The sequence below is a fragment of the Rattus norvegicus genome, chromosome 3 (genome assembly GCF_021556685.1).
Source record: "Rattus norvegicus strain SHRSP/BbbUtx chromosome 3, alternate assembly SHRSP_T2T, whole genome shotgun sequence".
Taxonomy (NCBI): domain Eukaryota; kingdom Metazoa; phylum Chordata; class Mammalia; order Rodentia; family Muridae; genus Rattus; species Rattus norvegicus.
In genome coordinates, this window is record NC_141536.1 from 7,505,993 (window position 1) to 7,522,609 (window position 16,617).

The window sequence follows — 16,617 nt, forward strand, 5'->3', positions numbered from 1 at the left end:
GAGCACATGGGATGATGGGACACCAAACCATGAGCACATGGGATGATGGGACACCAAGCCATGAGCTGACTCATCATGGGACTGAAGCAGCCATCAGAAGCATTCAACAGACAGAGCTGAAGGAATGAAGGCAACACATAGAAGAGATAAAATTGGCGAGCTCAACAGACACATATTAAAATTACTTTCTGTTCTCAATTTACTCTCCCATATATCACATCAATATTGCAGGACATCTGCAGACTTTTTTGTAGTTTTAAGCTGTTGGCCTTTTGCTGGGGCGGGCTGTCATCTAACCCATCTAACTTGACTGGACTTACCCACCCTTCCATCTCCCCACGTGGTTCTCACTGCCTGCTTCCAGCTCCATCTGTCTCCCTCCTCTGCCTTTTAGAGAATCCCACATCTCCTCTTTCTCCCAGCCCAGACATCCTGCCCTCATACTTCCTGCCCCAGGTCTAGTTGTCAATTCTTTATTTAACAAAACCATATTTCAGTCTGAACCAATCGACAGCAAAGTAACACCTCCTTCTCCAACTCTCTGGGTTGCCTTTAGACAATGAGGGTTGCCTGACCCTCAGTTTTTGTGCAGGTGAGGAAGGACAAGCATTCACAAATAGAAAACTCGGGATGGACCATAGGAACAACCATACCGAAATCCTGCCAGCACTCAGATCACTGCTGATGCAACAATCAAAAATCAAAGTATGGAGACTCCTCTTCCTACAGTGGAAAGGAAGGCCACCTCAACAGACTGTGACCGGTTTCTCCTCCCTTTTCTCCTCCAAACTCTGTCCTTGCTCCTTATCCACTCCTCCTCTGTTTTCATTCAGAAAAAGGCAGGCCTCTCAGGGATATCAACCAAACATGGCATTTCAAGTTACAGTAAAATTAAGCGTCTCTCCTCATATTAAGTCTGGATAAGGCAACCCAGTAGGCGTTCAAGGGCTCCAAAAGCAGGAGAAAGCATCAGAAACAGTCCCATTGCCTCTGTTAGGAGTCCCATAAAAACATCAAGTTACACAAATATAACATACTACAGAGTACTAGGTTAGACCCATGCAGGCTCTGTGATTGCCAGGTCAGTCTCAGTCTCCGTGAGCCCCGTGAGTCCAGGTTGGTTGATTCTCTGGTTTTTAGTCCAGAACCCAGAAGTCAGGTGGCCCAGAGAACTACGATAAAAACCAAACATGCCTGGCAAACAGCCAACCAAAGCATATTGCTATGTTCTCCTCACAGACAGGAGCCTGGCATAATCACCACCAGAGAGCTCCGCCCAGCAACTGATGGAAGCAGACACAGAGACCCACAGCCAAGTGTTAGCGGCACAGCCAAGTGTTAGCGGAAGTCAGTGAATCCTGTGGAGGAGGGGGAGGCAGGACTGTAGGCGCTAGAAGGCTAAACTTACTTTCTTTAGAGAAAGAAAGAAATACAGAAATGTCTATAACACAAATCTAAACTTTGGAGTTGAGCTGGTGGCACCAGGATGTAAGACTCAGGGAAAAGAGGGTCACCATCAAAACTGTTTTCGTTCATCAGGATTTAGGGAATGAGGGACCAAAGATAGGGTGCTATAGACCAGGGCTTTTGAATTTTTTTCTCCTTGAGTTTTTATTCATGTAATTAACAAGAAGATGCCACTGTGTAGTTCTGGTTGGCCTAGAACTTGTCATAAAGCCTAGGTTGGTCTTGAGCTCACAGGCTCTACCTGCCTCCGTCTCCTGAGTGCTGAGATCAAAAGCACGTGCCACTTTCCCTGACTATCAGAGTTATTTTCCCACAACTTCAGGTACACATGCATACATTTTGGACAGACTGGGACTGTAGGAGGAAGAAGCTGGTCACAAGTCAGCATCTCAGCCCATACTTGACAGCTGAGTGGATGGACATTTAATTTATCTCTACGTACTAATAGTCATTGTGTGAATAGATTTTTATTTGTAAACCAAAGTCTTTCTCTCCATTCAAATGAAATATGTTCTGTGTTTCACTGATGTCACACTTTCTACAACACAGAGCCAACAGCATTACATGTATGAACATGAAGTGCCACATTTTATTCGTCCTCGATTCAGTCAAGTTGGACAATTTGAAATTACAAGAAAGAGCAATTGATTTTGGAAATAATATAGATTATTGGGTCTCTGAAATGTGGGTGTTTAACATGAGTCTGTGTCTCTGAGGCACTCCTGTGGTTGGCTCTGAGGTCATCAACACTGCTGCATCATAAGTCGTCTGTGGGGTAATGAGCAACCTTGACATAATGCACTTGCTGAGGGATGTTGAAGGTTTGGTCCCAACTATATTCTGGGGATAGGAGCTTGGTGGGTTTGTTGAGGAAAAAATATTTGTTGAGGTACTTTTCATAGGTACTGTTAACTCCATTTTCTATATCCAAAATAACACTTTTCAAGTATTGATGAGTGAAGTCCAAGACCTGAAAGGGCACTCCACCTATAATGGCACCAGCATAATAGAAGTCCCCCAGGCCAAAGGGGATGTAGGCCGCTGATGTAGGTCTCCTCTCATAGGGGAGATGCGTCGTCTTTCGGAAATACCACCAAGCATGGAGCTGAGCCACAGACGTGCTCAGAGTCTCCACCCCAAACACATTCTGGAAGACCATGTTGACACTCATGACGAAGAGGAAGTCCACTTCAAACCTGATGTGCTCCCGGATGTGCTTGGACAAGACTGTCATGCGCATGAGGTCAAAGTCGCTCCACTGCCTCTCCTGGCTTACTACGAGTACTTGGAAGGACTGTAGAGGGTTGTGCCCCATTTCAGGTAACTTCAGGGACTTATCCACCATGATGTAGAAGATCACCCGATAGCCAGGCATGAAGAACTTGCTGGCCGATTGCAAGAATGGGTCCAGGTACTGGCCATTGAAACTGGGAACACACAAAACAAGAAACACGTTTCTAAATGGAATGGGTGCGCTTGGATGTGCTAGCAAGAAAAGTGGCCTTGATATTAAGAAACCCAAGAAGTCAGGAGAGAGATGGTGGGTCCGATGATGCACCAAAATGGTTAGTGAGTCCACAGGCTGACAGTGGCCATGACATTTGAGAACTACTGAGTCAAAGCTGAGCGGGACATTAGTTAAGAACTCCCAGTGGACTTATAGGCCCAGCCTTGGTACAGAGACTTATAGCAAATGTCTGTTTGGTGTGCTCAGAAGTAGTGGTCACAAAAGAGGACGTGCTGCTCTGTGGGGTCAAGACGTCAATGCATGCTGAAGCACATTTCCCAAAATAAAAGAGGAAGCACCTCACAGCGTCTACCTGCTGACAGCAAACACAGTCAAGCCCATGGTGATGTTCTGCTTCTGGTAATATTTCTCCAGGACCTTTCTGTCAAAGGTGCCTTCCCATATGACAGGGGCCAGCCAGTCTGTGGTCGTGATAACATCCAAGCGTCTCCTATGGGACACACAAAAGCAGAGATATCATCCAAACTGGCACGAGCCACCACCGTGTCACAAGCTGAAGTACAGCTATGTGTTGGGTGTCACCACGTGGTAGCAGCGGTGAGCACCCAGCAACAGATGCTAACCTGAGATGGCGCTGACCCTCACTGGCTCACATGACCCTGAGAACGCCCCTCTCTGGAGGACGGCTAGTTTTCTTCTGTTCTTCATGTGGCACCCATCAGTGAGTGGCTAAGCTGGCAACACTGCCACAGCCACAGCCAGTCAAGCCTCAGACTGCGTTCTCTTCCTTCCAAACATGGCCTACTTATCTTGAACTCTGATAACAGCTTAATCAAAAATAAAACAAAACAAACTAACGAACCAACACACCAGCCTTGGGTCAGAAGCCTGGGATATCTCGGTTCTGTCTGAAGCCAGCACTGTGGGGCGGAGTATGGCCTCCCTTCTGTGCCTGCTGAGCCCCCGCTCTTTTGCTTGCTCTGTGTGCCCTGTGGTGTTCTGAACACATGGTTTGAGCCATCTGTGCTATTCAGTAAGAGAGAGACTTGCATTAGTTACTATGGGGGGTTAGGACATGCCAAGGAGGTAAGTCCTAACAGAAACTGAAGAAAAATCACATGCCCAATCACTCAACACAGGGCATTACAGAATCTGATATCCATTCATGATTGAAAAAGAAACTTCCAGAAAAGGATGGGAATGGAGAAAGGGAAGAATCACTTCATCTTGACTTCTAAAAGAATCTGCATGGCCAGCGGGTGTAGTGGGGCACACCTCGACTCTCAGAGGCAGAGACGAGATGGATCCCTCTGAATTTGAGGGTAACCTGGTCTACATAGCATGTTTCCTGGCTACCCAAGACTACAGACTGAGACCCTGTCCCAAAAAAATCTATGACAGTCCTATATCTAGCATGTTTAATAATGAAAGGCTGTCTTCTTCCTCCCTGGTGTCAAGAATGTGACAAGGATGCGTGTGCCTCCTCCTGCTCTTCTACGCAGTGACAGACGCTTCACCATCGCAGGAAGAAAAGGAATTCAAGGCATCAAATCACAAATGAGAAAAATAGTACTGACCATAATACAATCAATTATACTTTAATCACACTCCTTAAAACCGCTGGAAAAAAAATCACCTGATAAGTGGATTAGAGAATATAATTTACCAGATAATTCCAAAACATTAAGCCTCTGTCAACATATCAACAATGAGTATGTAGAAACCAGAACTAGAAACACAAAACGTGCTTGCTAGGATCCAGGTTCAGATCCCAGTATCCCTATCAGGCTACTCACTCCTGTAAGACACACATGCACACGTGCACACACGTGGTGTGTGTGCATATAATTATAGATATAAAATACGCTATTCACACTTGTCCCCAAGAAAATGACATATTGTGGCATGTCTCTGTACCAGACACCAGCACCTGGCTCCTTGCCACCTCTGCAATGACTAACATGACCTTCGTCCCTGCATATTTGCCTGCTATGAAGGCATTTCTGAATGCAACCCCACCCTGTTCCTGGAAGCCATTTTGTTTGCTCTGCCATCAGTAGAGGAACATTGAGTTAATTTGCCCCGAGATACACTAGGGATGCTGCTCCCCTGAAAATTTTCTGTGAACACATTTTGGTTGCCTGGGGGGTGGGTCTAGAGGTAGAACCACTGTGTCCTGTTGTGATTCTGTAGCTCACAGTGGTTTCACAGTGCCACAGTTGGACCTGTAAGTTCGACTGCCCTACATTCTAACACTTTTTCCTGTCCGGTTTTTCCATTTATTCATCTCGGACTCTTCCCGTGGTGTTGGAGGTGAACTGGTGACTCGGTGTGGTTTTGATTTGCAGTCCCCTGATGATGAAGGTTGTCAAGGACATTGTTGGTCTTTCTTGGGTCTTGACACATCTTCCTTGAGGAAATGTCTGTCCAGTTCTTTGCCTATTTTTCCTGCTTTTTGTTGTTTCTTAGTAAGAGTCGTTTATCAATCCAGAATACTAGGCTTTTATCAAATAAGGAGCTTGAAAAATATTTTTCCTATTGTACAGACTGTCTCTTCAGTTTCTTGTTTTGTTTTGTTTTGTTTTTTGAGATAGAGTTTCTCCTGGCCTCACGTCTTCATATAATCAATAGCGTTTTTGTTTTTTGGTTTTTTTTTTTCTTTTTTCTTTTTTTTCGGAGCTGGGGACCGAACCCAGGGCCTTGCACTTGCTAGGCAAGCACTCTACCACTGAGCTAAATCCCCAACCCCGTCAACAGCATTTTTTAGTTCAGATTAAGCCCAAATGATCTGAACTTCCTTCTGTGTGTGCCAGACTAAGAAAATCCCTCCCCTCCTAGAGCACTGGGTGTCTATACCATAAAAAGGTGTTGAATTTTGTCAAATTTTTCTGCATATATTAAGGTGGTTATATTTCGTTTTGTCTTGGTTTTTTGTTTTTTGGTTTTTTCTTTTTTCTTTTTTTCAGAGCTGGGGACCGAACCCAGGGCCTTGTGCTCGCTAGGCAAGCGCTCTACCGCTGAGCTAAATCCCCAACCCTTGTCTTGTTTTTTAATTCCACCAATATGCTATTTGGGGTGATGCTGTCCATCGAGGTCCCTGGCTCTCCCGTCTGCGGACTCCAGCAGCGGAGGTCCTCTGTGGATTTCCTCTTCTGCTTAGCACACTTTCAGCTCCGGCTCTCCAGACTGGGATTCCATGCGCTTAGTGCTATCAGCTGTTTGGTGGGCTTTGTTCTCACACCCGGCCTCAGCTTTTGTGTATAGAGAACTGATTCACACTTGTCCGACAATGTTGGGCTGCTCCGGGGATGGTTTCTACTGATTCTTCCCTCTCCCCCTGTAATTTTTGTTAAATTAAATTTTGTTAAATTAAAATTTGGGCTTTTAAAATTAATTTTTGAAAATTGAATGTGCTACTCAAGAGATCAGCTTTTGCTTCCCATCTGAGTATTTTTCTTTTGTTTGTTTGCTTGTCAGTTAGCTATTGATGGGACAATTTTCCATAAATCCTTGGGATCCCTAAATTTGCCCTTTCTGCTGGGAGGCCCTATGCACAAGCTGAGGTGTGCCATTGTTTCAAGGCCAAGCTGTAGAGGGAACTCTGCCTCAGCTCTCACATACTGCTTGCGCTGAGCCTATGTCAGCCAGAGGTGGGCAGCAGCAGGGGCGACAGATCCTTCTCAAGGTCTTTTCTGAACACACAGCTCTCCACATGCATGGCTTCCAACCCTGAGTATTGAATATTCGCCAAGCTTTCCTAAGCCCCCATGGATAATTCCAGAAGAGCTCTTCCTCTTGAACCCTTTGCTTGATCACTTGCTTCACTACCCCACCATTTCAACGGTTAAACTAATGTCTGTTCTCAACACCAGGACAGCCTGTCTCAGGGAGCTCTTTGGGCTTTGTGTCAGAATGGGGAGAACAAACTCCTGACACCAGATGCCCTAGAAGAACCACAGTCTTTGACTGTGCAAGACCCATCACTTCTAAGTGATCTGTGTCATTGCCCTTACCTGGGGTCAAACCAGTCTGAGAGCGGAAGTTCCTCTTCCTGGTGGTTCCTGTACAGAGAGCAACAGGTTACTGTGGCATCCCACACCCACAGAGCCCACACAAGGCAGTCTCAGCTCTGTGGTTTTCACCCTTGCCACCTAGCCTCAGCCTCCAGGGGAGACAGAGTGGGGCCGAGGACTCAGCTGAGAGAGGCAGTGTCTCCTGGTCTGGAAGGGGACAAGCTGGTCTAGGGGACAGATAAGGGGATTGGGGGAGAGGTCAAAGACAACAGCAGAATGAAGAGGAAGGTTCCTTGGTGGGACGAGAAATGGGGTAAACTCAAAAGGGTTATTTATGTGGTGTAAGGAGGTTGGGAGGAGCATTTGATTCCCACTCCTTTTGCTATGAGACAGGGTCTTAGCATGTAACTGACCCTGGCTGGCCTGGAACTCACCATGCAGTCTAGGCTGGCCTAAAACTCACAGAGATCCATCTGCCTCTCCTCCAGAGTGCTGGGACTGAATGTGTGCGCCACTCGCCCAGCTACCTTGATTCTTTAAAGTGCAGCTGTTTCTTGCTTACTGCAGGGCGACAGTGAGATGAACATACCGAGACACTGTCTGGAAAGCAGTCTCACACGGAGATGATGGCTCAGCTTAGCCCAGCTTCAATAGGCTCAGAGCAGTCAGAGGCCTGCAATTGAGCAAAGCCTCAGCGGCCACATTAGAAAGTGATAAAGGATTGATGGCTTCCTGCTTCTGGACCAACAGCGGTATGGAGGTGGGGGGGACAATGGCTGCCACTTTCCTACCACAGGTGAAGAGTCTGGGCTGTCACTCATGTTAACTAGTTTAATCACCAGCCTGGCAGCTTCCCGTGTACCACCAGGGTGTTCCGTAACAGAACTGAGCAGGGGCTCTTGCCTTTCTGATGGGATCCGATGTGGCCTTGGCACAGATATCCCATCAGCAAATAGACTGCCTCCCAGGACAGACAGTCAAAAGTCCACGGGGAGACCCTCATCAGACAACACATGACCAGTGGGGAAATTGCTAAAAACCCATCAAGTTGGGGGTAACTGGGGAGATGGCTTAGAGGTTAAGAACATCAGGACCTCTGGAAACCATCAGTGTTCTTAACCTCTAAGCCATCTTGGTCTCCTAGAGGAGCAGAGTTCACTTCCCAGAGCCAGGTCAGGTGGCTCACAATTGTCAGCAACTCCACAGCATTCAAGACCAAAGTCGCAGGCACCTGTACTTGGGATACATGCCCATATCCATATATAGTCACACACATGTACACACACACACACACACACACACACACACACACACACGTGTGTGTGTGTGTATTCACATGCATACTACATACCTACCAACCTATGTCTTGGCCATATCTACAGACTTGTTTAATCTTTTGTCCCCAGCTTCTATCATTCTAAGAACCTCTGTCCCTGACAATTTTGCCCTCCAGTTTATAAAGCGTCCTCACAGTGATACCTTAAGACAGCACGTTCTCTAAGAGCGTCTGTCAGAGAAAATATTGGACACCCACAGAATGAGAGTTTAAGGAAAGCAGTGCACGGAGCCTGCACAGCAGTTAACAGAGTTGCTCTTCCTGAGGACCTGGGCTCAATTCCCAGCACCCACATGGTCTGTAACTCCTGCCGCAGGGACCTGAGATGTTGTCACCTCTTCTGGAGCCAGGCATGTGTGTGTGTACAGACATCCATGCAGGCAAACACATGAAATAAAAACAGATGAAGGGTTAGCACTGCATGTGTCAAGTGTCTGTATCTCAATTCCTCATGGTTCACTCCTGTGAACGTGATTAGCATTTGTCAGAGGTGCAGCCATGGGGCTTCTGTTTCCTAAATACATCGACTCTTCAGTGAACAGAGTAAAGGGCATACACCTCAAATAGAGCAATCTAATTAAAAATAAGGTGGGCAAAGGGATCAAATGTCTGTTTCATCATAAAGGATGTAGAAAAGCCAAATACTTGGAGCTGGGGAGAGGAGTCGATTTAAGACATTCTCTAACGATAGCACTTTCTTTCTTTCTTTCTTTCTTTCTTTCTTTCTTTCTTTCTTTCTTTCTTCCTTCCTTCCTTCCTTCCTTCTTTCCTTTCTTCCTCTCTTCTTCCTTTTTTCCTTTTGTCCTTCCTTCTTTCATTTCTTCTCCCCCTCTCTGTCTGTCTCTCTCTCTGTCTGTCTCTCTCTCTGTCTCTCTCTCTCTCTTTTCCAGGGTAGTGGTGGCACATGACTTCAATCCCAGCAACTGGGAGGCAGAGACAGGTAGATCTCTGTGATTTCAAAGCCAGCCTGACTTACAGAGCTAGTTCTAAGACAGCCATGACTATGCACAGAAACCCTGTTTCAAAAAACTAGAGGTTGGGGGTGAGGGTGAAGATGAAGGGAGGGAGGGAGGGTTAGTCTCACTGCGCATCTGTAACAACCTTTGCCCATCTGCCAGCATTCCTGGCAGTCAGTGGCCTACTTTCCCCGAGGCACTTAAAAACACTGTGTTGGGGCTGGAGAGGTGGCTCAGCGCTTAAGAGTGCTGACTGCTCTTCCAGAGGTCCTGAGTTCAATGCCCAGCAACCACATGGTGACTCACAACCATCTGTAATGGGATCCAACAGTCTTTGTGGTGTGTCTGAAGACAGCCACAGTGTATTCATATACATTAAATAAATAAATCAATCTTTAAGAAAGTTTAAAAAAACACTGTGTTACTTATAAATAGATCCAGGGAGAGGCATAGAAGAGATAGGTTAGGAATTTATAGGAAAAAAGTGTTGGCAGGTTAACCGATATTACTCTAACAGGTCAATTTCAGTCATGTCTACATAAGACACAAATCTGAAACTCTTTGTTTAAGATTTATTTGTTATGCACACAGCATTCTGTCTGCATGTATGCCTGCAGGCCAGAAGAGGGCATCGGATCTCATTACAGATGGTTGCAAGGCACCATGTGGTCGCTGGGAATTGAACTCAGGGCCTCTACAAGAGCAGCCAGTGCTCTTAACCGCTGAGCCATCTCTCCAGCCTGCAAATCTGTCACTTTTACTTGGTTTATAATTGATGTAACTATAGTTCAGCCTGGTGGCTGAGCACCGGACTGGCTTGCTGGAGACCCGGGTCTATACCCAGGACAACAAGAGTTGTCCCCTGCCTGGCTCCATTTTCATGACAATGTCATATAACATATGATATTCCATTGTGCCTGAAGTACCCCTGCGGGCAGGGCTGCTATTTTTCAGCATCTGGAATGGAGCCTGGGACAAGATACTCAACAGATGTCTGGCATCTGGAGAGGAAAGCTTTAAAATGTGCATACGGTGTCCCCTAGAGAGGAGGTAACCTCTGGTTCACCCATGTGTCAGTGGCATCTTTGGATGACGTTCAGTATTTAAGCTTCCTTGACCTTCCCAAAGGTTGTGGCTCATTGGTATTTACCTCAAGTGGATCTTAGCCAGCAGCAGCAGCAGCAGAAAAAGGCAGGAAGTTAGCAATAAAATCCTCCCTTTGGCCTTCATTCCTTCCTGTGGGTAGGAAAACGAAGAAGGTACTAAGTGTGGGTTAAGCCCATGCACCCCGACATCCTAACAGAGAGCAAGCATCTGTACACACTCAGACAGCAACTCAACAGTTTAGTGGAATACTGTCTGTAAGCAGGTGAGGTCAGGTGACAGATAAGGCTGGAGCCTGTGATTGGGCAGTGAAAAAAGAAGGCGGGGCTAAAAGTTTTAGAGAGGGGACATAGACAGAGAGACCGAAGGGCCCGGAGAGAAGATGGAGGAAGAAGATGAACCAGATCCACGTGGCCTGAAATAGCCACAAGTAGTCATGGATGTCATAGAAGGGTAACAGAATTATGTGGGGCACATTTGTCCAATCTAGGTATGTGACTTATATCAATATCAGTTGAGTTTTGTTTCTTTGTGTCGGCATTTTGGGGGGTTGAAAATTTACTGTTATAAATCATTGTACGGGGTTAGGGGTTTAGAGCCAGAGGTAGCCGGTCTTGGCAGGCTAGCTGCAGGGGACGGATGGTTTGGGAGTGTGGAGCAGTTCAGAGGCAAGCCAACCACTAGAAGCTGGGAAGACCGAGGCTTGCAGCTCCCAATGGGGGAGGGAAGACTGCATTGCCGGTGCATAGCCAACAATAGCGAGGATTGTTTTTTCTAATAATTACATGTTACACCTACAATATTTCAGAGGGAAGGACTAAGGTTATCTCTGTTCTGTTTAAAGTGTCTTTGGAGAGATCCTCAAAGATGTAGAACTTGCTGACCCTCTTCTGTTCCCTTGGGGAAGCAAGTCCATCTGCGTGCGTGCGTGCATGCATGCTGAACAGCAAGGTTGATGTTGGTTGTCGACTTGCTCTCCACTTTATGTTCTGAACCAGGGTCGCTTTGAGCCTGGAGCTCCTCATGTGGCATAAGCTATCTGGTTAGAAAGCTCTAGAATCCACCCATCTCAGCCCCTTTTGTGCTGGGCCTCCAGTCATGTGCCACACCCAGCTTGTACACGGGTCTCCTGCTTTCAAAGCACTCACCCTCTGAGCCATCTCCCCAGCCTGCTAGCCCCTCCCAGAACTAACCACCATGAATCCCTGCAGTGAGATCATGAGGATTAGGTCTTCCTAAGATGAGGTGATAAACTCTGCCCTCAAAGTTGACCTTGTCATTTCTTCCTTGGCAAGCATAGTGAGACAGACCAACTGGGCCCTTGTTCTCAGGGACTACAAAGAGAGGACATGCCCACATTGAAGGCAGGAAGGAGGCTCCAGAGCTGAATCTGAGCCTCAGACATCAGGCACACTGGGCCAGAGGTCCCACATGGATGTTTGTGTATGTGTGCAACATGACGGCACGACAGCTTGAAGTGTAGTTCTGATTTCTTGCTGCTAAGACTCATTCTATAAGGTCCTGAGGCAGGGGTTGGGAGAAGGGTGGGGCTGGCCCTGAGTTGAACTGGGCTCTACGTGCACCGAACTCACCAGCTTTGGAAGCCAGGCACAGCCTACCAACACAGGGTCTCTTGTAACCTTACATTGCTTATTTTCTGACGTGACTCAATCTGGACACCATGAGACATCTAGATGTAGAAACTCAGGAAACAAATGTGTAAAATAAATTCATCAGTTTCTTTTGCCCTTTGCCACATGGCTACTAGGAAATGGGGCTTTACTCATACCCTGACCCCACTGGTGATTCCTCATGAAACATTTCCCTACTCAGAGATGCCCCTGCAATTTGAAAATCCTTTAGACTCAATACCCCTGGGAATATATGAATGGGTCAGCTGTAGGCCAGTCAGCTAGCTGCTGTCTCTGGCTGTTTCCCAAAGATATCTTGGGGCAGTGACAACAAATTCAGAGGCCAAGGTCAGGATATGATGCCTATACACAATATTTAGTTTTCTTTCCTGAAAGAAACTGAAAGAGTCTCATTGTGATGTCCAGGTTGATCTTTAACTCAAAACAATCATTCTGTGCCAGCCTCCCGATGCTGGGATTACAGCTGTGTGCTGACAACCCTGGCTGGCGGACGTACGTGTCTACACTCCCAACAACTCTCCTTCAGAGGCTCCGTACCTTGTATCAGGTTGGTATTGGGAGACAGCCAAAAATATCCCTGGAGGACACATGTTTCCCAGGGAGTATAGCTCTGGGACTTTGCCAAGAGAAGTAGCTGCTGGTACCCAGTGTTAATGGTGATGTCACCAGCATCACAATAGCACCTCTCTGGTTAGCTCCCTTCACTGCCAGATGACATGGCTTGGTTCCACTGGAAACATGAAAGGACCTTTTAGAGTATTCTGTTGCTCTTGCTTCTTTTGTTGTTCTTGTAAGGATTCTTCCTTGTACAGAATTTTTTGGATGGGGTGTGTGCTGCGTGCCTTATAACAGAGAGGTGCCCCTGCCTTGCTCCCCCATCCTGTGGTAGTCGCTACCCTAGAGGGTGGATCCCTTCTTATGCTTTCTCAGAGTCGTGTTTCTGTATTCTCTGCCCACTGATCTCAGCACAGGTTTTCACTGTAACCCTCATATGAGTCCACTATTGCCCCATGGTTATACAAGATTATAACATAACCTTGTGTGCATTTGTTTGTTTGTTCGTTCCTTGAGCAATAAGAAAACCCAACATGTGAGGTTTGTATATGCTTGGCCCAGGAAGTGGCACTGTTAGAAGGTGTGGCCTTGTTGAAGTAGGTGTGTCACTGCGGGTGTGGGCTTTAAGACCCTTATCCTAGCTGCCTGGAAGCCAGTGTTCTGCTAGCAGCCTTCAGATGAAGATGTAGAACTCTCAGTTCCTCCTACACCATGCCTGCCTGGATGCTGCCATATTCTTGCTTTGATGATACTAGACTGAATCTCTGAACCTGTAAGCCAGCCCCAACTAAATGTTGTCCTTATAAGAGTTGCCTTGGTCATGGCTTCTGTTCACAGCAGTAAAACCCTAATACAGGGGTTTAAACACATCCTTAGGTTCCAGCCAGCATCCACAAGAAAAGAAAGAAAGGAAATAAGAATTGTCACATTCTCTCAAGCCTGGACTCGGAAGGGTAGGCAGACCCAACAGAAAAGAATTCTTGGAAAGAAAAGTGTGATATTCTAAGGTGAGCCCACATTCCTAGGGGTGGTTCCCTGAGCCAGGTCCCTGACCTACCCACAAAATCAAACCTTAAAGGAGGAGACCAGGGTGTGTCTCCACCTAGTGGTGAAGTCCATTCTCCCTCTCCAGCTCCCCACACTTGGTTTTTTAAGACAGGATTTCTCTCAGTAACCCTGGCTGTCCTGGAACTCGATCGGTAGATCGGGATGGCCTTGAACTCAGAGAGGTCTGCCTGTCTCTGCCTCTGATGTGCTGGGACTAAAGATGTGTGCCACCATACACTGCTTGGATTCTATTCTTTACCTTTGTGTCTGACGTTGGGAAACAGAGGTGAATGCTAGTATCCCCACTCAATACTCAATCCCTCCTCAGGGGGTTGGCCCTTCCATGCCAGTATGTGTCTGATTCTCACTGCCTCATATATCCTTGGCATCTCTCAATCTCCCTCCCCCTCCTTCTGGACACTCTTCTAGTAGAGATCCTGAGATCCACACTCCTACACGGGCTGCTCACCCCACATCCCCAGCCACAGGACACTTAAGCTCTGTCACCCCACAGCAGCAGCACATGAACAAGTCCAGCCACAGCACGAGGTACAACCTTGGCATCTCTGGAACACAGCTCTCAGAAAACCCTTCCCAGAGATTTCACCTCAGTGACGCTGGTCTCCTTCTTAGCTCCAGCTAACCAGCATCAATTGTCCCAGGAGTCTCCTTCTCCTCTTGGATATAAAGCCAGAGACACATGGCTGAAGCTGCTGAGTTTTGCTGCTTGAAGGATCTGGAACATGACCCCCTTGTTCTATTACATTATCACTAGCTTCCTCTTTTCTAACTCCTTCACTGTCTAAGCTGGTCTGTCCTGGATCTTGCTCAGTACATTGACCTTGAATTTAGAGATCTGTATGCCTGTCTCCTGGGGTTAAAGGTTTGTACTAAGTTGCCTGGAGCTAACTTAGCTGGGTGGAATCTTGCCCCAAGGTCATTACTTCCTTAACTCAATTTAATATCCTTGAACACAGGATGCAGCTCCATTTCACTTCCAGGTGCCCCCTTTAATACTTGAACCACGTATTTTGTATTTTCCTTTCTCAACTTCCCTTTTTTCATTAAAATGCTCTTCATGAGACTTTACCAGAGAAGGAAACTATGATGGGTGTTTCTGAGACTTCCTTTGTCAATGTTATTAATCTGAGTCTTTTCACCCTATCCTCAGGCCAACTCTTCAGACAAGGACAAAAAGCAGCCACATTCTTCACCAAAATACCACAAATATAGTCTTTACAGCACATACCGAAATTCTCCTCTGAAACCTCTTGGGCCAGGCCTGCACAATTCAAAACACTCTTAGTAATAAAGACTTCCGCATTCCTACTAAGATGGTCCATTAAGTCCCATGTAAAGCATTCTACTCCTTTCCAAATCCAAAGTCCCCAAATCCATTCTTCTAAACAAAAGCATGGTCAGGCCTCTCACAGCAATACCCCACTCCTGGTACCAGCTTCTGTCCTAGTTAGAGTCTTATTGCTATGAACAGACACCATTACCAATGCAAGTTTTATAAAGGACAACATTTCATTGGAGCTGGCTTACAGGTTCAGAGGTTCAGTCCATTATCATCAAGGTGGGAGCCTGGCAGCATCGCAGCATCCAGGCAGGCATGGTGCAGGAGGAGCTGAGTTCTATACCTTCACCCTCAGGCAGCTAGGAGGAGGGCCTCCAAGCCCACCCCCACAGTGACACACTTCCTCCAACCAGGCCACATCTTCTAATGCCACTCCCTGGGCCAATCATATGCAAACCATCATAAGCTACTTGAGGTTTTTGTCTTACTGTCTTTCACTTGCTTGGTTAGAGTTACACTAACATTTTGTATTGTTTGCAGCTATTATGAAAGTTGTTTCCCTGATGTCTTTTTCAGTCCTTTTCTTATTGGTTTATAGGCAGAGTACCAGTTGTTTGTTTTTTTTTGTTTTTTTTCTTTTTTTTATCAGGAGCCAGGCCAGTTTCCTCTGTCTCTGTCTCTGTCTCTCTCTGTCTCTGTCTCTCTCTGTCTCTCTCCTTCCTCACCAGTTGTTTTTTTAAGGTAATCTTGTTTCCAGCCACTTTGCTGAAGTGGTTTATCAGATGTAGGAGTTCACTGGTAGAATTTTTGAGGTCACTTACATATATTGTCATATCATCTGCAAACAGAAGTACATTGAAGTCTTCCTTTGCAGTTTGTATCTCGGGATCTCTTTCATTCGCTTATACTTATTGCTGCATGCACCTTTGACCCTTGAGCTGGGCTTTCATCCTAAAGCAGACCCAGGGTGCCTGTGTTCCTTGGAGTTAGATGAGTAGGGATATAGCAGAACAGTCTGACAGAGGCTGTGGAGGAACCCCTGTGGCCACACGAAGGGAATGGCTTGCCCACATGAATGTTCATCACAACATGCTCTCCCACCACAAACACCTCCCCACACCTTCTCACAAGACCTAGAAGGAAAGTGTGGACATTTTCTTCTAGGAAGAGAGAGAGAGAGAGAGAGAGAGAGAGAGAGAGAGACAGAGACAGAGACAGAGACAGAGACAGACAGAGAGAGACAGAGAGAGACAGAGAGAGACAGAGAGACACCTACTCCGTCTTCTGACAGAAAACCTGGGTTTGCTTGGGAGAGGGCCACACAACACAGCCTTGCAGAGTGGGCTGTGGGCTTCTGCATACTCCTGGGGCGTCTATGGCTGTAGACACAGGGAACAAACCACTCACTTTCCTTCCCTCGAGATGGGCCACGGCAGGCACCGTTTCTGAGACTTCTGGGCCTGCTGTAAATCATCTAGTTGGACTCCTTTTGCTCTACTGTACAGTTCAAGAGCTGGTCCTGGCACTCTGTTTCTCTGAGTATGTGTTTCTCTGAGCAGTGAGGGAAAGCAAATACCAGCTAGGATCCACAGCAGGTGGCGCCCTCTAGTGTCCCAGCTCTTGGGAAGCTTTAGGTAGCCGGACCTAAAATCCTTCCAGTGTTGTAGCTTTGTGCAGCTTGTAAAGTAAGGATTCTGAGCTCCTGACCCTGGGCAGTAT

General features: G+C 46.7%; 1 protein-coding gene across 2 annotated transcripts; it reads right to left on the reverse strand.

Annotated features, from left to right (window-relative positions):
* Nucleotides 1-2,036: 2,036 nt before the first annotated feature.
* Nucleotides 2,037-12,674, reverse strand: Glt6d1 (glycosyltransferase 6 domain containing 1). Of its 2 annotated transcripts, XM_087651271.1 has the most exons (5): nucleotides 12,534-12,674; nucleotides 10,391-10,476; nucleotides 6,949-6,996; nucleotides 3,288-3,425; nucleotides 2,196-2,894 (listed from the first exon to the last, which is right to left on the reverse strand). In XM_087651271.1, the coding sequence occupies exons 2-5, from the start codon at nucleotides 10,468-10,470 to the stop codon at nucleotides 2,225-2,227; spliced, it is 936 nt and encodes a 311-aa protein (XP_087507397.1). In that variant the 5' UTR covers nucleotides 10,471-10,476; nucleotides 12,534-12,674; the 3' UTR covers nucleotides 2,196-2,224.
* Between the last annotated feature and the right edge of the window lie 3,943 nt (nucleotides 12,675-16,617).